This window comes from Anolis carolinensis, chromosome 5, assembly GCF_035594765.1.
Source record: "Anolis carolinensis isolate JA03-04 chromosome 5, rAnoCar3.1.pri, whole genome shotgun sequence".
Lineage (NCBI taxonomy): Eukaryota > Metazoa > Chordata > Lepidosauria > Squamata > Dactyloidae > Anolis > Anolis carolinensis.
The window spans coordinates 16754075-16778894 of record NC_085845.1 but is presented as its reverse complement, the minus strand read 5'-3'; the positions used below and the strand labels follow the sequence as shown (position 1 = coordinate 16778894).

General features: G+C 41.0%; 1 protein-coding gene across 5 annotated transcripts in view; it reads left to right on the top strand.

Moving 5' to 3' along the window:
• wdfy3 (WD repeat and FYVE domain containing 3) overlaps positions 1 to 24820 on the top strand; it is a 156980-nt gene that overhangs the window by 116664 nt on the left and 15496 nt on the right. For 4 of the 5 annotated variants that reach the window (XM_062981749.1, XM_062981746.1, XM_062981744.1 and 1 more), the window contains 16 exons: positions 426 to 503; positions 1704 to 1931; positions 2828 to 2881; positions 5159 to 5327; positions 6583 to 6746; positions 8937 to 9085; positions 9608 to 9728; positions 10073 to 10158; positions 11004 to 11084; positions 11789 to 11843; positions 12022 to 12141; positions 12751 to 12868; positions 14126 to 14232; positions 15091 to 15244; positions 16657 to 16748; positions 17237 to 17449. In XM_062981749.1, coding sequence (XP_062837819.1) covers positions 426 to 503; positions 1704 to 1931; positions 2828 to 2881; positions 5159 to 5327; positions 6583 to 6746; positions 8937 to 9085; positions 9608 to 9728; positions 10073 to 10158; positions 11004 to 11084; positions 11789 to 11843; positions 12022 to 12141; positions 12751 to 12868; positions 14126 to 14232; positions 15091 to 15244; positions 16657 to 16748; positions 17237 to 17449 — 1989 coding nt within the window. The remainder of the gene's footprint in view (positions 1 to 425; positions 504 to 1703; positions 1932 to 2827; positions 2882 to 5158; positions 5328 to 6582; positions 6747 to 8936; positions 9086 to 9607; positions 9729 to 10072; positions 10159 to 11003; positions 11085 to 11788; positions 11844 to 12021; positions 12142 to 12750; positions 12869 to 14125; positions 14233 to 15090; positions 15245 to 16656; positions 16749 to 17236; positions 17450 to 24820) is intronic. The other variant, XM_062981748.1, reaches the window with a different exon arrangement.

The following is a 24820-nucleotide window of genomic DNA, read 5'->3' as shown; positions in this document are numbered from 1 at the left end:
CTCCCACTTTTCTAAACCATTAACTAGTTTAGTATGTTGGGAGATAAACAACATCTGGTCACACATTTTGTGTCCCCTTTTGTTAGGTACCATAGCCTTAATTTGCCACAAGAGTTAAGTACTTTAAAAGTTAAGTTTTACAAATTAGCAGTTAAGATTGCCAAGCTATTCCTTACTTAATTGGACTAGGCACCACTGAATTTAGTTGAATTTATCTGTGTATAGATTATCTCAGCATCACATAATACTTTGCTGCATTCAGATATAAGCTATTACTTTGAAATGTAAAACTTAAATCACGACTTTGTCTGTAAACTCGAAATAATCAAAACTGAAGTTATTCATTTTTTGAGGATTTTAAATGTAATTGTGCAAAGAGCAACTCTGTTCTCTATATATTAATCTGTTTATATTTCCATCACTAGGAGATCTCTCAGTGGATGTTTACACATGTAGCGGTGGTTCGAGACTTGGTAGACATGCAGTATAAAGAATACCAAGAGGTAAATGAGAGCAAGGATCCAAATTAACAACTTCAACATGTTTAGGATGGTGTTCACCTTGCTTCACAAAAACTTCTGATTATTCTATTCAAACAGGAGATATCATACAGAGACTTCACTTAAGAGCCATAAAATTATTTTCAGATTTTCCTTGAAAGTTGAAATTAGAATGGTCTAGAAACTTTTTTTGGCCACATTTTTCAGTTGTTGGTATGCAAAAAAAAAGTAATTTGTGAATCTTCCATGAAATGAGTGCTTCTAATGGGATTTATTGTGTAGGTAGGAGGCAGAGCAATCTCTCTCTCAGCCTGAAGTTTGTTATTCATATTATTAAATTCCATTCATAGTCAAATCCCTGAGAGCCATGATGTTTTGCATGTAGTAGGTTGCAATGCCTGACATTCCTACTTTAGTAACAGATAATAAGAGAGACTTCTAGCTGATGCTGTGAAGCACTATTGCTGGTTAGAATCTGAGATACTGGGAAATGGCAATTTCATAAGTTAATAGAAGTAATTTTTTTCTTGCAGGAAGCCTGGGGCCAGTGCCAGAGCTGCTTATATTTGTTTGTGTTTTTTATTAGTTTGCAACCCACTTTTGTTTCTGACATGCGCCCCAAGGCATCTTACAGCAGAGATAATGCAAGATAAGAGCTAAACATTGGATGGTTTTAAAAGATGCAACATAAATAAAAGCAGTTATTGTATTAAAGACCATTAATTTACAAAGTATAACATAATGTTTAAAGTTTACAATAAAGAAAAAAATATAGCAAACCTCATTCACCCCAAAGATAGCTCTGCAATACTAATTACTCATCAAATACCTGTTCAAATAAAAAGCCAATTAAAAGAAGTCTTAGAGAGGATGTCTGCCAGTGCAAGGAATTTCAGAGAACAGAATCATAAATATGTCAGCTAGCACTGGAATATATCATTTTTATGGGGAATATTTACTTGTAGATATAGTGTAATGATGACTGCTTCAGAAACAGCTTATAACTGGGGATTTTATCCTTAAGAATTAAGATTAGCTGAACATAAGATATTTAACCTTTAGCTTTTAAAATGTTTCCAGATTCTTTTTTGCTGTAGAGATTGTCAATAGAGTCACAGTACAAAGTAGCTAACTGAATTCTGAATCCATTTATGACATGTTACCTAGCATGCCATGGCAGTTAACTGATAATATTGTTTGCAGCGTCAGCAAAATGCACTGAAGTATGTGACAGAAGAGTGGTCTCAAATTGAATATGAATTGTTGCGGGAGAGAGGACTGTGGGGGCCTCCCATTGGCTCTCATCTGGACAAATGGATGCTGGAGATGACAGAAGGGCCCTGTCGCATGAGGAAGAAGATGGTGCGAAACGATATGTTTTATACTCAGTATCCTTACATACCAGATACTGAACATGAGACAAATATCCTGGTAAGTGCAATTGCTTAAGTGCTTATTTGTAGTTTTTGCAATAGTGTACCTGGTTTAATATGATTGAAAAAGTGTTCATTGCAGTGCCTTTATGTAGCATACACTGGATATTGGCCGCTAATGACTCTGTTATAATTCTCTGATGGTACTCAGACATGTGTCTGTGCATGAACTCCCAAGTGTCAACAGCGAGCGTTTGGGGTGGCTGCTTTGCCTTTCTGCAGTTTTTCTCTGCACTGTGCAGATGATTTATTGCTCCAGTTGGTAGATAGCCAAAGTAAAGGCTTTTCTCTGCCCTAATGGGAAGTTAGTCCTATACAAAACCCACTTCCTAGGAATCCCTTTGGATAATATAATATGTATGTAGATCAGCAATTCAAAGATGTCTGAGGTATTAGAACAACGGAAGCTCATCTTTGGGCAGGAGTGTTTCATAGAAACGTGATGCTGTTGAAAAGGAACAAAAGGGGCAACCCTTTATGGTCCATCATATTTGTAGATTGAATTAGTAAGCAGGTGCACAGTGAAAATACAGTGTAATATTTATGGGATCAACTGAGAAACACATATTGATAGAATTGCTGAAATGTTGTTTAGGCATTTTTTTCCCCTGGAATGTTGGGTCAGAACATCTGTCAGATTTACAGTTGAATAAAGTTTGACCTTGTGCTAGTTTTAGCAAGTGTAGAAGTGCAACAACATAGTTGTTGCTTATTTTCCCCTGCTTTGCAGGACAGTAAAGGCTTCATTGTAAGGTATCCCTTACTGTTGAGCTTTGACTGGATTTTACCCACTAATACTTTAACATTTTAATCACATGAACATATTGCCATCTTGCATTCTTCCTCAGTGCGATTTCCCCCCTTAAATTTTTATACTTGATGCCCTATTTTCAGTCTGACTTCTCAAGTAAGGCTCCTGAGACATCTGATGATACCATTCCTCAAAAGGTAAAAAAAGAAAAGTATCAACGGGTGGCAAAATCAATCAAAACTTCTTTTGCATGTTAGGCATTTTTAACAAAGGCTTCTATGGTTGGCTTTCAACGTGCTGCTTCCTCAGTCACTCTGTTATAGGAGTAGTGATTTACAGTAACTACACTTAAGAAAGTGTGGCTGTGTTCTCTTTAGGTCTTCACCTAATACAGCGTCTCTGTAGCTTTTTCTGTCTGTGCTGCACACTAACAGGCTATGATGGGCTGTGCTGTCACTGTTCACACTGTAGAAACATGTACTTGCTCGTAATTGAAACTAATGGACTATGATGTGTTTAGTGATGGGCAGTTCAAACTTTTGCATATGTAGTCTCATACTGTAATTCAGTGTGTCTACCTTCAGTGTTTGTGTATCATTGATACGAATGTAATGTTTTTAGAGCACTGCATTAGCAAAGCACTTCATGCCAAATGTTAATTTGGTTCCATATGAAGTATTCCAATGGGAGCATTAATCATTGCTGACTGTACTTTTATAAGTCTGCATATTTGGAATGAGGTTCGTAACTAGGAGTAGGGCATGTGCCTACTAGAATGTCTCTCTTTAAACCCATGAAGAACGTTGGGAAGTGATCTGAAAAAAATGTAGTTGCAAGAGGTGGCAGAACCCATTTGGCACTTCTCATTTCTTTTCCATTCATTGAGTTTTTTAAAAGAATATTTTGAATTATTCCTTTTCTGTAGAAATGAGCATGTTGAATTTATTAATACAGTATAGCTTCTAAAATATATTGGATGAGATAGTTAAGAGATGCAGAAGTACACAAATTATAGGTTCTAACTGACCAATCAACTTCAAATTGTGATTTTATATTTTAAAAAGTGCTCATCACTAAGTACAATAAGCCTTCACTCATCTTGAACTATTTGTGAAATCAATGTTTAGAAATCAATAAATTAAAAAGGATTTTTTTTCCTTTTCACGTCTGCTAGTGTTTTCTGTTTTTAGAAACTTTGCTTAGTTTTGTTTTTGCTGGTGAGGGGCTCATGTGTAATATCCATAGCATAACAACTTACTATACATCTAAAATATGTTTAAATATCTGAGACATGATTGCAGATTTTAGACAGCTATAACAGATCCTTTGCTTAATTATTTAATCGTTTACACTAGAATAAGATTTATCTTCAGAAACCTCATGCATCACCTTCATTTCTGATTAAGCTAGTGTTTCATTCTTTCCACGTTTTGCTGACCTTACAATTCTGTTACAAGAAACTAACTGGAAATATAATGTGAATATTTGCCATGCCTGGCTAGTTGTTGCTTCCAGTTTGAAACATGTCTGCATCCACGTATTTTGCAGTTATGAATTTTGGATACCACATCATACAAACAGACTGTGATTATTGTAGATACTTTCTGACCGCCTGATTTTTGCTAATAAAAACCATATTTAAATCTTATTAAACTTTCACACTACACTTACAGCACTTGGATACTACTTTAACTCCCATGGCTCCATCCTGTAGAATGCCAGGATTTGTGATCTGATGAGTTATAAAGAATTATCAGCAAGAAAATTCTAATAACAGTATTCAATATGATACACAACAACGGCAGTTAAATTGCTTTTTTTGTGTCAGGAGCGACTTGATAAACTACAAGTTGCTTCTGGTGTGAGAGAATTGGCCGTCTGCAAGGATGTTGCCCAGGGGACGCCCGGATGTTTTGATGTTTTTACCATCCTTGTGGAAGGCTTCTCTCATGTCCCCGCATGGAGCTGGAGCTGATAGAGAGAGCTCATCCACGCTCTCCCTGGTCAAAGTGCTATAATTGTGTAATACGAAAGATACATAATGTAAACAACAATGTTAAGTCTATTTTAATATAATTAACTTGCAGTGTGGTATCTTGTGTAATTATTTCCTATTGTAATTATTTCCAAATGTCTCTACATCCTGAAATAATTAAAAATAAATAAGTTTTAAGAGAAAAATATATTTTAATAATGAAATATTAAAAATCAGCCATATCAGATTAAGTATAAATTGGTTGATCATTTTGTGATTATATATAATATGTATAGTGGTCATTATGCTGCTCATCAAATAGCATTTAGTTTTAATCATTTTGTCAGTGCTGATTGGTTTTTCCAAAACCAACTGATTGTGTCTAAAAATCTTGATTCAAAATTGACTGCCTACTAGATAATAGGCAGTTTTAAGCACATTATTTTCTGAAATAATGAGTTAGTTGTATTGAAAATTTCAATTCAATTCTTGTTTTAAGAAACCTGCACGCTACCGAAGAGCTGTAAGCTATGATAGCAAAGAATACTACATGCGCCTCGCTTCTGGAAATCCTGCTGTCTTTCAAGATACCATTGTAGAGAGTTCTGAAGGAGAAACTGCTCATCAGGAGCCAGAACATGGTGAAGATACTATCGCAAGAGTTAAAGGTTGGATCTTTTTTCCATAATTGCTATCCATTCATACTTGGCAAGCTAAAGCTGTTGATATCACATTTTTCCCAATTTTAAAATAAAGCAAATACAAATATAAAAAAAAAACCAGTTAAATCGTACTGTGTGTCTGGTCCTGTTAGATGAGAAGGATAGATTAGATTGCATCTAATCTGAGGGGCCAATAATGGAATAAAAATAATGCAAACAATGGAAAAAAACAGCTCTGTGCAGGCTTCTTGAGACTTTGTTGAGTCTCAATGACAGCTGAAGTTAGACCCTGGCATTTCTTTTGATACAGACATGATAACTTCAAATAACATCTTATAAGAATCCTATAGACATCGCATCAAGAGCATAGGAAATGCAGAATCATAAGCATTATTATTTACAGTTTGGTAAAATTGTTAATTTAACCAAGGGCCTGGATCCTCAAAAGATTTTGCAGTGGCCAGGAACACATTTCAGTAGTTAAAAGCTAGTATACTAGCTTTGTCTTGAGATGTCTGATTTTTCCATGATGACTCATGCTTTAATTACATCCTCTTTTGGATAACTGAAAATGCTTTGCATGGAAACATCAGCTGGCTCACAGAGCTTCCAAGTACTGACAAGGATATTTGCAAGGAGAATGCAACTCCATAATGGCTTCGCTGGTTAACATTCTGTTTCTGAACAATTCAGAGTAGTAATTGTGATAGATCAAGTCCAATACATTGTGGGTCCAAGCTGTCTGAAGGACCATATTCTTCCACTTGACCCTATCCCATCTTTGGAGATGGACCTAATGTTGATCACAGCACCCTTTTAGACACTCTTGGTCAAAATATGGAATAGGACCTTCTTGTTGGCTATTTTCAAACTCTGAAACTCCCTTTCTAATGAAACTAGATTGGTTCCCTCTATAAAGTCTTTCCATTAGCCAATGAATACTTATTATGATTATGATTCCAGTAGGCTTTAAAAAACTGAGTCCTTGTAAGAAAAGTTCTTCCAATAGTGGGATGTACTTTTTATTTCTTGTGTTTTAAATTGGTTTTAGTTATGTTTTAGTAATAACTTTTACCTATTATGTTTTTTATTTTATTTTATTTTTATCTACATCTTTAGCTTACCTCTGAATATTTAACTTTTTTTGCTGCCCTTCATACTATTCAACCAGCGTGGGGTTGCTATTATTTCTTTCATGAACTACAGAAACCCATTGACTTATCTAAACATGCTATTGACCGGTTTTAATGATTTAATGCAGGTCTTGTTAAACCGCCCCTGAAACGATCTCGCTCTGCTCCTGATGGTGGTGATGAGGAAAATCAAGAACAGTTGCAGGATCAAATAGCCGAAAGCAGCTCTATAGATGAAGAGGAGAAAACCGATAACACAACCCTCCTACGACTGCTTGAAGAAGGCGAGAAGGTATGATACTTGGAGGACTCAATGCCCTTCTGCACTGTAAATACCCAAACTTCACCTAAGAGTGAATGCTTCAGGAATCTGTGAAGTTGTTGTATGGCAGCTTCTTGGGTATACTGTTTCTCCACACTACGTTCTATTCAGGAAGTTGTTTGTCCATAAGCTAAAGGCAGAGTATGAAACGAAATGGACCACCTACCGCCTAAGTGCAGCACTATTAATTAAATGAAGACAAAAGGTCTTACTGTGAACAGCAATAGCATTTGATTCCACATGTAGTTCAACATTTCTGTTTATGTCTTTTTCCTAATTCCACTTTTATCCTGAAAAAACAGTATTAAATCAGAGCTCACAATTCCAAGAGTTTTGAGGATATTTTTGTCCATGAATCTTCTTTTGATTTATATAAGAATCAACAGTTTTATGGGAAATAATCACCAAAATTCTTAAGTGCCGCTGAGAATATTCAAAATACCTAGAAATATAAAATCTAGAAACATTGCTTTCAGTGATAGGGAAAATAATTAAAATGACGTTCTTTTATGATAGCCAATCATTAGTTTAAAGGAACATATTTTTGTTTTGTAATCTGTGGCATTTTTCTTCTGTGGACTTTGCTGTGGATTAGAACTCCAAGGTGAACTGTTATCCCAATGATACCATATTACTGCTGATTTTGTAGCTTTCTTTTTTCTGTATCCTGGAGCAGATTTTGAGGGCAGATAGGGTTCACTGGAGAAAGGATACTCCACCCTATTCAATTGGTGCACATGTGTCAAACACAAGGCCCATGCGGCAAATCTGGCCCGCCACATCATTTTATGTGGCCCATGAGGCTTTCAGTGCCTTGCCACCATGGTTATATTTATACTATGCAATTGTAAATGGCCCTTCGAAGGCAGCCATAAAGGGCTGGTGTAGCCCCTGATTAAAATGAGTTTGACAGCCCTGCACTAGTGGAAGCCATTCCAGCAGTGAAAGACTGCAACTTAATTCATGCTGGTATCAAAAACATTTGCAGTTTTCATTTACTCATTATCACAGTCAGCTTTCTAAGGATTATTCTAACGTTTATAAACTAACATTATGTCAAACCTCTAACATAGTTTGCCTTTTAGGTCTTCTAGCATGAGGAAAGCATTCAAAATGTGAAGTCTCATTTTAGATTGTCAAATATAGTGTTACTAATTCCTTTAAGTGGCAACTAGATGAAAACTTAACACTGGCTGGAAAAGAAAGAGTCTTCAGACTGACTCCCTTTGAATGCCAAATTAAGGACACAATAAATAGACTTCTCATGGTGACTTACTGTCTTTGGATTCATCCTCGCTCTGTCATTGCAACTTCTCAGTTTCTAGTGACATGAAAGGCAGAGCCCCCTGGCACTACTCACAAAAGAAAATCACAATTGAGAAGGAGTTACTTGTACAGAGAGAATTGCCTCCCTTCTCTTTTCTGTCTTGGCTATAAATAAAACTGTCCTTTCATAGTGCATTACTTCTACAGTACTGAAAAGTACAGGGTGGGGTGGAGATTATTACAACTTTTGATTGTTATCCTTTATTTTTTGTACTTTGCATAGACTCTTTTCTTTATCATGCTCTTAAAAATAACAAAAATGTGAATATAGGTCATGATGAATCAGGCAAAGAAGTCCTGTTGATACTGCCTTAAATTATTACCTTCAGCTATTTTACTTTCAGGTAGTCTCATCCAGTGAGGCTATTGTAGCTGAGCACTGATTTCATGTGTTGGCAGGTGTGTCCATAACCATTTATCAAATTTCATTTATCCAAAGGCAGATTATTGGCTCCATAATATCTTCACAGTTTGACAGTGCAGCCTTTTATAAACCACTCCAATTTACTGAAACCTCTAATTTTCCATCCCCTACCCCCCAAATTTCAAGGGTATCTTTTATTCCTTGGAATAAAATACGGTATGTTCCAAGAATATCAATAGTTAGCAAAGACCTTTCAAATAGTTAGCAAAGACCCAAAGATTCCTAAGGATCTGAATGTTCATTTGAGGGCAATCCTTTCTCCTTATTTTCATTCTGTGCTGTAATCACTTTTACCATTTGGTTTTGACTTTGTCAGTACTGGTGTTCTTCCTTCCTTCCACGACAGAAAATGACATAATTCTGCACGTTATGTTGTCTGCTTTTGATTACATATGTGGATCTTATTACAGATTCAACACATGTACCGCTGTGCTCGGGTTCAAGGCCTAGATACCAGCGAGGGGCTGCTGCTGTTTGGTAAAGAGCATTTTTATGTGATTGATGGATTTACCATGACTGCAACCCGAGAAATACGGGATATTGAGACCCTACCTCCAAAGTGAGTTGGCATGATGTTCATGATGTTGTTTTAAGAAGGCAAGGAAAAAAACTTCTTTTGTGGTGGGAAAAATCTAAGTATCACGATTGTAGAAAATGTAGCTTCCAGTCTTTGGTGTTTGAGTAAGTTGTACCTGAATGGAAAGATATTGATGTCTCTTCCTAGCCTTGTCATTATTTTGGCATTCCACCTAAACATAAGAAAGAACCTATTCGCAATAGGAACTGTTGAAAAGTAAAATACACTGTCTCGTAGTGTGATGAAGTTTCCTTCTTTGGAGGTTTTTAAACAGAAGCTGGATGGCCAACTGTCAGGAGTGTTTTGATTATATTACCGCATAACAGCAGGTTGGACTGGATGGCACTTGTGGTCTCCTCCAGCTCTTATGATTCTACTATTCTATAATAATAGCATACTGAGATATGGTTTATAGAAAATGTGTGGAGGGAAATAAGGATTACCTGATACCATAGACTCACAGTGTTGTCCCTGTCTTCCATCTTCCTTTTAAAATCTCTACAGCATGCATGAGCCAATTATACCTAGAGGAGCACGGCAGGGTCCAAGTCAACTCAAACGAACATGTAGCATTTTTGCTTATGAGGATATCAAAGAGGTGCATAAAAGAAGATATCTGTTGCAGGTGATGTACATTTTGGCTTTTATTGTAGAGGAGTAGAATTTGGGGCACTAAAATCACGCTTCTATATTTTAAGGTAGAATACAGTCCTACATATAGAACTGCATATCTTTGGTCCTTCATATTAGACTTGTATGCATTTTTTAAAAATAGTTTAGTCTGGACACAACAATGCATTGTAAAAATAAGCAGCGATAATAAGAACCATTTTTATTATTTGTAATTTATTCAAGGAAAGATATAAGCATTTGATTTTTTTCTCAGGTTAAGAAAAATTAAGCTTCTGAAAGCTATAGTAATCCTCCAAATCTGCTATGAGATGTTTCTAAAACACCATTTTATTACAGCCAATTGCTGTGGAAGTCTTCTCAGGAGATGGACGCAACTACCTTCTTGCTTTTCAGAAAGGAATTAGAAATAAAGTCTACCAGAGGTATTATATATTTATTATTGTTATACCAAACAGGTTTTAACCTGTTTCCTGCTTTTGTTTTGCGTTTCCTTTGTTTTCATTGTATTTATCTGTAATATGTTATATTTTATAATTGTAGTTTGAAATTTTAAAAAAATGTATAGATTGAAGTGGGTTTTTTGCGTGCTGACAGTAGCTAGTCTAGGTTCCTCCAGGGAGGGTGAAGTATAAAGCAAATAAATAAATCATTAGATTTTCTTGAATTAAAATTTCAAAAACTATGAGTCCCTAATTAGGGACTTATAAAACAAGACGTAAGCATTCATGGTATAAAAGAACAAGTCTTTTTTTATAAGTAGAAAAACCAGGTGACAGAGTAAGAAATGAACAGATTGCACAATTGGGAATTAAGCAGTAGAGTTCACACAAATATCTCCATTGGTGCCGTGACCTAGTATCAAAGATGATCAGTGGGTTAGTCAAGTTTTATAAGATGTTATTGAATGAGCTGCATTCAAAAAAATCTCATGCACAATGTAGACCTCTAAAAGTCAACCTCACCAAAGTGCATGCCTTCTATTCCATTCACTGTTAAACGTGCCTTACTGGATCATCCATGATTCTTTAAAATAAGACAGACTATTTTCCATAAACAGTTTACCCCTCCCATTTAGCTCAGTGTAGATTGAATTGGAACTCTTAATCTCTATTCCTTACCACAAAAATCACTTTTAAGACCACTTTTTATCCATCTTTTTTCATTGGGAAAATGAGAACAATATGATAATTAATGCTTTAACTGTGCTAGCTGAAACTATTTGGTACATATATTTTGCTGATTGTATTATCCTCTCAATTTTTAAAAGGTTTCTTGCTGTAGTTCCATCTTTAACTGACAGCTCGGAGTCTGTATCTGGACAGCGACCAAACACCAGTGTAGAACAAGGGTGAGCATTTATGCTATATTATTAGGAAGCAGTATGCTTCGGTATGAATGAGTCTTGTGGCCTAATCCATGACTTTTACATGAGCTAGTAACAAAATCAAGAACGCTTCATTTCCCTGATTCTTGTGAACACAAAGCTCTGTCCCTTCCTCTTCTGAGCTCAGAAGGCTGTAAAAGCAATTTCCCTATTGTGTTGTTTTACCTTTTTATAATAGCTCTGGAAGAAAGTTTTAACTGATTTTCCACTGAGACTATGGATTTCTGCAAACTACTTCCACTTAAAAATATGCATCTGCAAGGGTTTTGGTGGGATGGTTATTTGTTTATGTGTTATTCTTTTGTATGGCATTGAAGTTTGCTGACTTCGTTCTTTACCACCCTGACTCCCTTTGGGGAGATAAGATAGTATATAAATAAAGTTTTATTACTAAAAGTCAGTTGGGAAATTCAGGTTCCATGGGATACCCATAGGATGGTGGTACCTCTGTATTTCAATTGCATCTTCTTGAAAATACCAGAGGATTTGCATTAACCATAAAAATGAATTTCCCATTCCTTTTTGACATATACCCTATATTGGTGGTGCTTCTCAGTGATGTGATGCAGTTTGATTCTAACGGTACTTTCTTGAGTTGCCTGAAATCACTAGCATTACTAGCCTTATTGCTGATTGCAAAAATAATTATATTTTCTGGTTTTCATTAGGTCTGGATTGCTGAGCACCTTGGTAGGGGAGAAATCTGTGACACAAAGGTGGGAGGTAAGCATAAAAGTATTTTAATTTTGTTGTCAGTTGAACTTAAATACTTGATTATATAATCTTGAATCTGAAATTCTGTTGTATTTTCACAATATTTTATAAAAGAATAAACAATATTTAAGTATATTCTTGGAAAATGAACCAGGGGCCTTTTATTTTGTTTTTTATCTCTACAAAGAGAGGTGAAATCAGTAATTTCCAGTACCTGATGCACTTGAATACTCTGGCTGGTCGATCCTATAATGACCTTATGCAGTATCCCGTTTTCCCATGGATCCTTGCAGACTACGATTCAGAGGTAAACACAAAATCTTCATTTTCAGGTTAAACATAGAGGGGGGTGGAGGCTAAAATGTTACATTTATAAAAAGGAGCTGAGATTAAGTTTGTTTGTTGTCATAATATTTGATACTGAAAATGGTGATTCACCTTTAGCCTGTAACATCTTTTAGAGAAAGCTTGAATAATTTCCTAGAAATATACAGCTTATTTGAAATTATGCAATGCATCAGTATTGAAATGAGCTCCTTCTGGTGTTTTCCCAGGACAGTGACCTATTGTGGAAGAGAATCTATAAATCTTTGGGTAGATTTTTTACATATCACTTCTCATTGAACTGATTGTGCTTCCAGCTATTGGATATAAATGATTTAAAATGTGCATTTTATTTGTTTATATGTTGCTTTTTATAAATAAATGTGGGAATCTCTTGTGGGAAAGTGTTTCAGGGGAGAAACCTGCAATGATATGTAGGAGGGAAAGTGAGGAAATAACTGCTCTTGATGAAAGAGTTGTTCAGTTCCCTTCCTTGTAGATGAACTACAAAATAGCTTCATGTTCTAGTGTATCATTGGTCAACGGAAAGAATTTTGTCAGAATGAACTTTATGTCTTATTCACTTTTGAAGGAATTGGATCTTAGTAATCCGAAAACGTTTAGGAACTTGGCCAAGCCAATGGGAGCACAGACCGATGAGAGATTAGCTCAGTATAAGAAGCGCTACAAAGACTGGGAAGATCCTAATGGTAAGTGACTAATATTTGAACTTCTGACACTTTTGGCAGCTACTTGTTTACTGTTGTTAAACTTTGTTGTTGTAATGTGCCTTCAAGTCCATTCTGCTTTACGGTGGCCCTATCACAATATTTGCTTGGTAGGATTTATTTGTTCAGGTTTGTTGTTAGGTTGAGAGCATGTTACTTGCACAAGTTGTTTTCATAGATTCAGACCTGATCTTTTTTGGAGTCCTAGTTTAAACATGGCAATCGTATACCGTGCTGGTCAGTGTAGCATTTTTTATATAAAAGGACTTGAAAAACAATTTAAAACTCCAGAGAGGTACTCTGTATTATTTATAAAAGTATATAATTTTGAAGGCTTGCAAATAGGGATACAAATACCAATATTGCTGTTTTCCTGTCTTCCACTCCACTGTATCCAAATTTACACACAAGAGAGAGTACTTTAGACTTTGTCACATTTACACACATCTGCGTTGTGTGTTGTCACTCTCATAGCAGTGAGCAACAGCAAGCCAAAAGTTATCCCAGGAACCCAAGAGAGGAATGAGTGGGAATATGACTCCAGAATATAAGAAAGCAGAGGGAGATGTGCTCTGAGTTGTATATGCCCCAGTTTCTGTTTCCTTTCTGTACCAGAGGGGAGATGGGAATATAAGGATGAGCTTTGAAGATCAGTGTAAAAGCTATCAAGATAAAACCAATGAATATTTATTTCCCTAACTTGTTCAAACCCCGTGATAACTGGCTTTGACTTTTTTCTATAATGATTTGTCAGATGTTGAAGTGAAAACATTTATTGTCCTGAGACAGAATGCACTCTGATCTCATGTATTAATCTCTTTCATTCCCCACCTGCGGAGAAGAGGACAGGCTTCTTCTTGAGTAAATTTGGTATTGTATAGTTGAAGAACACCACTGAGTTATAATTTGTAATCTAATTTGTAACATTCTAATTCTTGGAAATGTTTCAAAAGCCATTAAATAAAATGTAAAGTGATTTTTTTTCTAGCAGAGCTTGCCAGGGCTGATGTAACAATACTTAACTCTGAAGGATTTACCTTTTAAAATTGCTTTCCAGGAACCAGTTGCTCAGCAAATTGTACTTGATTTTCTTGAGTCAGTGGAACTGTGCTATTAACATTTCATTAACATGGTTCTAAAAAGTCCAGTTTCAGATCTTGTTAGTGTCGTGCAAGTTTTAACTTAAAACCTATTTGTTGAATGTCTACTTCATACTCTTATTTTACTATTTCCCTTCAGGTGAAACTCCGGCTTATCATTATGGAACCCACTACTCTTCTGCAATGATAGTGGCTTCATATCTTGTACGAATGGAGCCCTTCACACAAATATTTTTAAGGCTTCAGGTAAAATACGTATTTCTTAACAACTTTGTTCCGTCTCTTGTCACTCCTGATTTACAGGTCATGATGGGTACTATGTACCAGTTATTACGTGTTCCTTATTAGTACACCAGGAATTCATGTCTTTTGGGTATCTTCTTCTGTCATGCTAACTCTGGACTTATTTGAAGTACCCCACCTTATATACTGTGAGTTCATTGCAGGAGGACTACATTTCCTAAAACCCCAAAGTTATAAGGATAGTCTGCAAGGGCCAGGAGAAGTCCTCCAGTAATTAATACAAAGGAAAAGTATAGCCAATCATATCATAATGAGATTCCTTCTGTTTGATTTTTGGTTAGTTAAATCATAAGATGCAATTCCACCTAACTAAAGCTGAGCCTAGGAGAGGGAAGTCATGTGATCCATACAATACTTAAAATACAATTCTATGAATCTTAATGAAATACTTTCTTAAATTAATCAAGCTTAACTTCTTGTGGAAGATCAAAGCCTATTTCAGTTTCTGACTAGTTATCCACAAACTATTTACTTTCCAATTACATAAATTATGTAAATGCTCTTAAAATAATAACACACATATTTAAGGAGATCCTAAGGTGAACATGTTTCAGGTTTTTCTTGGCACTATTTGTTCTCAAAGTCTGAGAAAATTTGACATGTCCAGGGTCATTCCATGGCTGAGTAGGGATTTGAACCCCGATCTCCAGGATCATCACCAAACTCTCAAACTACACCATACGGCTGATACAATAAGTCACATTTCCTTAATGAGGATGGGATACTTATAGGTTCTCTATTGTCTTCTTCAAAGATGCAATGAACAATATGGACCAAGTCCTTTCTCCTTTCCTTCCGCAGGGGGGCCACTTCGACTTAGCGGACAGAATGTTTCACAGTGTGCGGGAAGCCTGGTATTCTGCATCCAAGCACAACATGGCAGACGTCAAGGAGCTCATCCCAGAATTTTTCTATCTCCCAGAGTTCTTACTCAATTCCAACAACTTTGATCTAGGTGTGAGAAGTGGTGTTAAAAGAAAGCTTTTCAAAGCTTTTTTTTTTTTCAAGCTTTGAAATGTTCCTTTCTGACTAGCCGTGTGATTCTGTCAGTTGTAGTTCAAAAAGCAACCCTTCCAAGTTCTATTTTTTCTTCCACAAACACCATTGTGGGATCAGCATGAAACCGATTTTTCAGTGTGCTCAATGTATATATTTGATAATTTTATGTTGCCTTTCTTCCAGTAAGGTGGTCCAAGGTGGCTTGAAACAGACATTTTATTTCTGAAAGCAAAAGAGAAGATCAATAACAGACCAAAGCTAGCACATTTGGGGTATTTGCAGTAAATGGTAATATAAATTAAAAAATATTTAATAGTAGAAGAAAATGTTCCCACCCCTTATACTGCTGTACTGAAAAGGTGTAGAGTTTGGTTCAGAAGATCTGCTGATGCACGCCGATGGCCTGTTTAACCTCGAAATGGACACTAAACTGAAACATACTCAAAAAATGTGCCAGACGGCCCATAAGTTTGAATTTCCAGCTCAGGCCTCATACCAGCAGAAGCCTAGGTGGCAGCATTCAAGTCCCTGCTGGTGCAGCCGCTTTGGTGGGGCAGCGAATAGATCTCACCCTTATACATACTCAAGTTTCCTGCCTCCAGAAAGCAGGCCTTTCCTCCTAAGAACTGTCAGCAGGTGAGGCAGCAGAATTCCCCCCCCCCCCCCAAAGCAGTGCTTTTAGTGGTGGCCTCCCTTACCAGGATGAAGTTCTGTGTTATCTTGGTTTTCCTCCACTTGGAGCTGTTGAATTTTGCCCTGTTGGGATTGCAAGCACCCCCGTTGCCTTCCTTGTGGAGCACAATGACGAGTCTATATTTTTTGGATTCAGCTGTCGTCTTTTGCTACAACTTGGCAAGAAATAACTTCAGGTGCCTGGGTGCTTGAAATCATTTAGTTTGGCTACTCTGTCGAGTTTTGTAAACGCCCCACAATGGGTCACCTACGAGTTACACCTGCTTTCTCTCCCCTCTCAGAAAACGTCCAGGTATTGCTGCACAACTGTGCTATCGGACGTTTATATGCCTCGAATTTTTTAAAGGTGTTTTTTTTTCCACATTACTTTTTGGTCCCGAAATGGGATGGCAGCCAGCGTCCTATATTGGACCTAGGGGGCATCAACCCATACATCTGTTCCCCCAAATTTCTGATGATATCTCTACTATTCTACCATTGTTGAATAAAAATGTCTGCTTGCCAGTATGAGATACTTATTTCCATATTTCTATTAGGGAAGAGCATTGTAGGTTCCTTTCCTTCATGGTGAGGGATAAGGCTTGTTTTAATGCTTTGCTGTTTGGCCTTACCACTGCCCCCCCACCCCATTTTCACCAAGTGTATGTACTTAGAATGTTTTCTTTTGTTTTATAGGCTGCAAACAGAATGGCACCAAACTTGGGGATGTAATACTTCCTCCATGGGCTAAAGGTGATCCTCGTGAATTTATCAGAGTTCATAGAGAGGTAATATATCCTCTTGTTAAAATTACAGTATCTTTTTGTAATCTGTTCAATTCTTATGTTGTCCTTGGGGGTGGGAAGTAACTAATTTTCCAACAAATCTATTATGCTTTGAATATTTTTGCTATTTTTCATTAGCCCCAGAACTCATACGCATTTTTGTGTGATTATTGTAGTGGTTGAAAAGGCCACCTGTGGATTTTATACCTATTTATTTATTGTGTCAGAAGCAAATTGAGGATACAGTTATAATGCATTTAAAAACACTAAGTTAAAAACTTGGCATTATACTAGATTTATACTAGATTTCCTTTGACCAGAAGCTGACCACTTCGAGTGCCTCTGGTGTCACTGTGAGAAGGTCCTCCATTGTGCATGTGGCAGGGCTCAGGTTGCATTTTAATACTGATTTTGTACTGATCAAGCCAATAAATTGTTTTGTACCCCATGTAAACAACACATCTATTTAATGTATACATTTTGAATTGCAGGCTTTGGAGTGTGATTTTGTAAGTGCACACCTACATGAGTGGATTGACCTAATCTTTGGCTATAAACAGCAAGGGCCTCCTGCAGTAGAAGCTGTTAATGTCTTCCATCATCTCTTCTATGAGGGTCAAGTTGATATATACAACATCAATGATCCATTAAAAGAAACAGCTACCATAGGATTCATTAATAACTTTGGGCAGATACCCAAACAGGTAATATTTGGGAAAGTTGGCTTGGTTTGGATGTGTTTGGTTTGGTTTTTCTTTTGGACTTCTGGAGATCAAATTATTCCTAAGATATACTGTCCATATGTTCCAGGGGGAAAGAACTACACAATCATGGCATAAGCTGGCAAACAGTTTTCCAAAGTAGTCTTTGCATAAAAATTATTTGCTTTTTTGTGGAATTTAAGATGTCTCAGCAGATCTCTCTGTAACAGTTTTAAAAAGCAGAATCCTCAAAACTATAACAAATTGTATAAAATCAAAACACAAAGGCTCAACCTAATTGTTTTCTTCTCTTGAAACTTGCTGATACACTTTACCAATTTCCCACCATGTCCCAGGTCCCACAATTACTTCTTTGTTGTACAAACTTCAGTAGTTCTACAGTGGCCTTTTTTTCCAGTGGCAAAAGTATGTAAACAGCAGCCGAAGTGGCTGAATGGCTGGGACAAAACCTGAGAAATCTTCACAATTTTTCTGTGAATAACAATCAGTTCCCTTGAAAGTATTTGTATACCTAATCTGTCATGCTAAGCAGCCACACTGCATTTTCTCTGAAACATTTAAAGGCACCCTGTGGTTTCTTAATGTGACTTTGGGTGCGTGAGGTGATGTTAGGAGAATGTGACTAATCATCATCATATGACAGACTGATGTAATTGCTATGTTTTCTGTGACAAATCTCAGACTGTTCTACTATTCTTAGGAAGTCTCCTACATCCAGATTCCTTGACTAAATCAGAGCAGATGCAATGGTTTTCAGGAAATACAATTTGTTCCAGTTCATAGTTTTCACCAGTATAAACTGCCTTAATTGAATTCATACAGAACATGCCTTTGCTTATTATGCTGTTACAGACATTTTTAATCATGCAGCCTAAATCTCATAGTTCAGATTAGTATGCCACAAGAAGCTGCAGGGAGGAGTGGATAATACATTTATTATTATTATAATTTAAACATATATGAGAATTTCAGGATTCTCTCAAAATTTTGTTTCCTGCCTTTTTATTTCTCAGTGGCTTTATCTCTGATTCTTTCTGGCATTTTCCATCTGAAAAGGAATGCCTTCTCCTTCAATTATCTTGTGTTAGTTAGCTTAGCATATGGTCAAGGTGGGCTGCACTCCTCCAAAACAGGGCAATACTTTCTGGTTTCCATATCTGCTTTGTTTGTCAGGTTGTTCTCAATTGATGGCACTGAGAGTTTTCTGTGGGTTTATATTACTCCTGGAAACCTCCAAGAGCAACGATTTAATGATACAGAACACTTCCCTTTTCTGGGATGGTGCCTCTAGGGACTTCAAAATAAACTCCTGAGACTCTAGGTTCCCATTTGCTAAGTAAAATCTCTATATAGGAGTTACACTGAAATAGTACATTGTATATATAATTTTTCTTCGTGTACTCTGTGAATGCACACTAATGGAGAGGCTGCGCCTGCGCAGGTCCCAACGGAAACTCTTCCCAAGCTGAAGTTTAAATTTTGGCGGTAGCCACGCCCCTCCGTCCCCGGAGGGCATATAAGGCAGCCCTCGGCGTGTCCTCCTCAGTTCCTTTTTTTCCGCCGCAAGGTTCACTTCGGATTCTCATGTCTACGACTCGCTTCAAGCGCTGCACTCAGTGTGCCGCTAAAATTCCTGACTCCGACGGCCACGCCAAGTGCCTCTACTGCCTTGGAGAAGCACATGTCGTCGGTACCTGCCGTTTCTGCCTGGCCCTAACGGCCCAGGCTCGCAAAAATAGAGCCGCGAGGCTTAGAGCGGCGCTCTACGAAAAATCGCTCGCTCCTGAACCCGCTCCGTCGACTTCGGGCACGAAGTCGCCGCGTAACCCGGAACCGATGTCGTCTTCAGCGGCTAAAGCCCCTTCGGTCTCGTCTAAGGCGTCCAGAGCCTCCAGGTCGTCCAAGGTCGCTAAACCACCGTGCACTCTCACCACGACCACGGTGTCGACACGTTCTGGTCGGGTCGGCCCTTCCTCGACGTCGAGCTCGGTAGCTTCCGTTTCCTCGGCTCGATCCCAGCTCGGGGCTCCTCCATCGACCTCCGCGATGAAGATCGCCTTTAAAAGGGCTCATGAGGAAGCTCGTCGGACCCAGTCCGACTCAGCAATGATCCCTCCCACACCGGGTAAATCCCTGAGGGTTCCAACAAAACAACCGCTCGCTAAGAAGAGGGCAACCCAGCGCTCTTCCTCTTCTGCCTCCTCCAAGATGGATGCCCCTTCTTCGGCAACTTCTTCTAGAAGGTCTTCTCCGATCGCTCCCGCTCAGCGACCTCGCCAGCCTTCTCCTCACCAACTCTCGGACGGCGAGTTGCAGGACTCACCCCACCACTCCACTCAGACAGTGGTCAGGGTCCCATCTCCTCGACCTGCTGCTTCTCATCGTTCATCTCGTCAGCAGCTCTTTCCCCCGACCTCGACACCGGAACGGGGTAGACAAACCACTCGCCTGGCTCGAGCGGTCCAGGCTTCGGCCTCCAAACAAACTCGGCCGCAGATAGCTCCTGCTCTTGAGGCGGTGCCGCCACCAGAGACTGTGTTGTCATCTCCTCCCCAGTCCCCTCAAGGGGCTGGGGACGATGAGATAGATATTGATCGCCCGGATTCTGCTCTCTCGGCCTCGGTGGTATCCTTAGGCCTCGATCTCTCTCCTCCCCATGATGCCTATGAGGTGGATCCTCCTTCGCCTACCGACAACATTCGGGCTTTCTCCGAGCAAATGATTAGAATGGCTGATGCCCTGGGTTTAGAAATTAAACGGACTTCCAAAGCAGTAACTGACCCGGTTTTCAAACGGGTCCAAGCCCAGGCCCCTCCAGCCACGCTGTTGCCGTTCTTACCCTATCTCCTCGATGTTATCCAATCTTCGTGGAAAACCCCCTCCTCGATCCCTCCTACCTCGAAGAGAATCGAGTCCTGGTATCGTACGGATGACGACACCTTAGAATGGCTTAAACACCACCCCGACCCGAACTCCATGGTCGTGAAGGCCTCTCAGTCCTCCGGTCGTGAATCCACTACCCCTGCAGACAGAGAGGGTAAAAGGTTCGACGCGGTTGGCAGAAAACTCTACTCCGGAGCCCTTCTACTTTGTAGAATGGCGAACTATGGGGCCTGTATGGGGGCATACCAGCAGATCCTCTGGGAAAAAGCTCAGCCCTTCTTCGCGAAGTTGTCTGACGAAGACCGGTCGGTCATGTCCACCCTCCAGCAGGAGGCCGATTCCTTAGCGCATCATCAAATCCAGATGGCTAAGCATACTGGCGACACGGCCGGCAAGATGATCGCCCACGCCATTGCCATTCGCCGCCACGCCTGGCTGAGATCTTCCGGTTTATCTTCTTCTTCGAGGCAGGTCATCGAGGACCTCCCCTTCGACGCCATGGGCCTCTTTAATGCTGGCACCGATGACAAACTTAAAACCAACCATGACTTTAAAGTTCTGGCCACTAAATGCGGCGATCAACCCCAGGCTCACCGCACCAAGTGGTTTCCTCAACGCTTTCGACGCTTCCCGCCTCCTTCTTACCGCCAGCAATCTTTCAGACGTCCCTCGGTATCGAACAACCAAAATCGCCAACAGCCCCGTCGGGCTGCACAACCTCAAAGACAACGCGGCCGGGTCACCCCCACCGCTGGTCAACCTATCCGGCGTTCCTGACGCCATCTCTCCTTCCAGAGACTCTTTCTCCGGTACCGATGTCGTTCTCACTCCTCCGCACCCCTCTCCCCCACCAAATCAACCTCATGGTCTCTTTATAGACCGCCTGGCTCCTTTCTTTCACCGATGGAAATCTATTACTTCAGATGCCTGGGTTCTAAAAATTGTCCAAGAAGGCTATGCCTTAGAATTCGAGGAACTCCCTCCCACCGGTCAGGTCCTTCTCTCCAACCCCTCTCAAGAAATTCTCGCAGAGGTCGACACCCTCCTCGCCAAAGGGGCTATTCGGCCTTCTCCATCGGCACAGGACCCTCAAAGCTTCTTCTCCAGGTACTTTACGGTCCCGAAGAGGGGTGGGGGCCTCCGCCCAATTCTGGACTTACGCATGCTCAATGTCTTCATATGCCCAACCAAGTTCAGGATGGTCTCCATCGCCTCCATCCTCCCGATGCTTCACCGCGGAGACTACTTCGTGTCTATAGACCTCCAAGACGCCTATTTCCACGTGGCGATTCGAGAAAACCACAGGCGCTTCCTCTCTTTCAAGATCCTCGACCAAACCTACCAGTTCACCGTTTTACCCTTTGGCCTCGTTACCGCCCCAAGGGTCTTTACCAAAGTCGTCGCTGTCGTGGCTGCCCACCTCCGGCTCCAGGGGATCGCAGTTTTTCCCTATCTAGACGACTGGCTTCTGGTCGAATCCGACCCTGTCCTACTCCGTCGTCACGTCGACTACACCCTCTCTCTTCTAGACTCTCTCGGTCTCCAGTTAAACCACGACAAATCTCACCTCAACCCGTCGAACAAAATCCGCTTCATCGGCGCCCTGTTCGACTCAATCGCTCAGTCTGTCTCGCTCCCGCTCGACAGGTTTCTAGCTCTCCGTCAACAAATCATCTTCTGCGAGACCCACCGAAGGGTTCGGGCCCGATCCATCCAAATACTGCTGGGCCACATGGCCTCCACAGTCCTCACGACCCCGTTCGCCAGGCTCCGTCTCCGGCCCCTGCAGAGGTGGTTCATAGATGTTTTCAAGCCATTTCGCCACCCCAACTCGAGGTTTCTCTCGGTCCCGCCTCATGTTCGTCGGTCGCTCCTTTGGTGGAAGTCCCTCTCCAACGTCTGCAGGGGTCTTCCGTTCCACTCGGTTCCTCCCTCGATCACCATAACCACAGACTCATCCAATTTCGGCTGGGGAGCCCACATGAAGGGCCTCACTGTTCGAGGCCTCTGGTCTCCTTCCGAAAAGGCCAATCACATAAACTTTCTCGAACTCCTTGCTATCTTCAAGGCTCTGAAAGCCTTCTCCCGCCTGATCTCCCAAAGATCTGTCCTCGTACAGTCAGACAACACAGTAGCAGTATTCTACATCAACAAGCAGGGCGGCACGGGCTCAAGGAAGCTGATGCTTCTCTCCTCCCAGCTGTGGCATTGGTGCATAGCCCGCAACATCCAAATCTCGGCGATTCACCTTCCCGGGATCCAAAACAACTTAGCAGACGCCCTCAGCAGAATGACGACGTCCTCCCACGAGTGGATGCTCGACCCCGAGACTCTTCTTTCTCTCTTTCTCAAATGGGGTTTCCCCACCCTAGACCTCTTCGCTTCTCCCCAGAACGCTCAGCTGCCTCGGTACGGGGCAAGACTTCTCCCGTCCTCCTCTCCAGGCTGCCTGGGAGACGCCTTCCTTCTGGACTGGTCGGCGGAACCGATCTATCTCTTTCCGCCCTTTCCTCTGATACCGAAGGTCCTCCAGAAGCTCCGGTCGGTACCGATGTCGGCGATCCTGATAGCGCCAGCCTGGCCTCGTCAACCGTGGTTCCCGGCTCTTCTTCGTCTTTCCAAGGCGACCTTCTTCACTCTGCCTCTTCTACCACACCTCTTATCCAGAGAGAACGGCCAGATTCTACACCCGGATCTCCCCTCTCTACATCTCACTGCTTGGAGGATTCTCGCCTGACCTCCCTCCCGCAGAACTTACAAGAGGTCCTCCGCGCAGCTCACAAGCCGGCTACAACCAGGGCCTACACTTATAAAGTCTCTCGCTTTCGTTCCTTTCTTCGCTCCCGAGGAATCACTGCTTTCCCAACCTCGGTACCGATTGTGCTGGACTTCCTTATGTCTCTAGCAGAGCAAAAACTTTCTCTTGCCTCTATAAAATCTTACCTGGCTGCTCTATCCTGGTGCTTTCAACAACATGGTAGACCATCATTGTTCTCCGACCACCTCGTCAAGACCTTCTTGAAAGGATACAACAACATCTGCCCACCGGCCCAACCTCCTACCCCAGGATGGAGCCTCGAGCTTGTCCTTTCCCAGCTCACTGCTTCTCCTTTCGAACCCTTGGCCTCGACCGACCTACGTCTCCTTTCCTGGAAAGTTGCCTTCTTGGTGGCCATAACCTCAGCGCGCAGACCCTCGGAGCTGGCGGCCCTTCGGGTTGATGAACCCTACCTCCGTTTTCATCACGACCGCGCCGTTCTCCGTCCGGACATCACCTTCCTCCCCAAGGTGGTCTCGGCCTTTCACCTTAACCAGGACATTGTCCTTCCCGCCTTCTTCCCGGACCCCTCGTCTTCCCTCGAGCGGAGACTGCACCTCCTTGATGTGCGTAGAGCACTTCTTTTCTACCGGGACCGTACTAAGGACATTCGAAAGACCCCAAAACTTTTTGTGGCCCATGCCCCAGATAAACTGGGCAATCCTATTTCTTCTCAAAGACTCTCACACTGGATTGCTCAGGCCATTGAACTGGCCTATGAACTAGCCAAACGGCCTCCCCCCCCGTCGGTTCGCCCGCGTTCGACAAGAGGTCTCTCCACGTCGACTGCCTTTCTAAGGGGCATTCCACTAGACTCTATTTGCAGAGCAGCAATCTGGTCCAACCCCCTTACATTTGTGTCTCACTATAGGGTAGACCAAAGGACTTTAAAGGACTCAGCCTTTGCTAGAGCAGTTTTATCCTCATGCTTGTCCTAAACCTTCTGCTCTTACGACTTCTCTATGGCTACCCCTTCTTCTCAGGTGCCTCTCTTCATTGTTTTTTCTCCTGTTCAGTACATGTTTGCACTGTTCTCTGACAATTTGTGCCTTATTGTTACTACCTTCTCCCTTGGAGAATGATGTTCCTGCCTACACATGTGCTCTTACAAGGGTTATATCATGCCTTACCGGTCTGTTCTCGGTATTTGGTGTGTATTGATGCAATACCTTATTGGGTCCTCGGACCATGGTTTTTTCATGTTTTTTCATGTTTTTCATGTCTAATAAACATATGTTTGGACAGCTTCTCGTTGTCAGGGTTTGCTTAGCCCGCCTCCGAGACTTAAGCTTGCTAGTCTCCATTAGTGTGCATTCACAGAGTACACGAAGAAAAAGGACAGGTTGCTTACCTGTAACCATGTTTCTTCGAGTGTACTCTGTGAATTCACACAAGCCCGCCCTTCCTTCCCCTCTGGCAAACCCTCTTCCTTTCTCGTTGCCTTAGCGGCGTAGGAACTGAGGAGGACACGCCGAGGGCTGCCTTATATGCCCTCCGGGGACGGAGGGGCGTGGCTACCGCCAAAATTTAAACTTCAGCTTGGGAAGAGTTTCCGTTGGGACCTGCGCAGGCGCAGCCTCTCCATTAGTGTGAATTCACAGAGTACACTCGAAGAAACATGGTTACAGGTAAGCAACCTGTCCTTATCTATG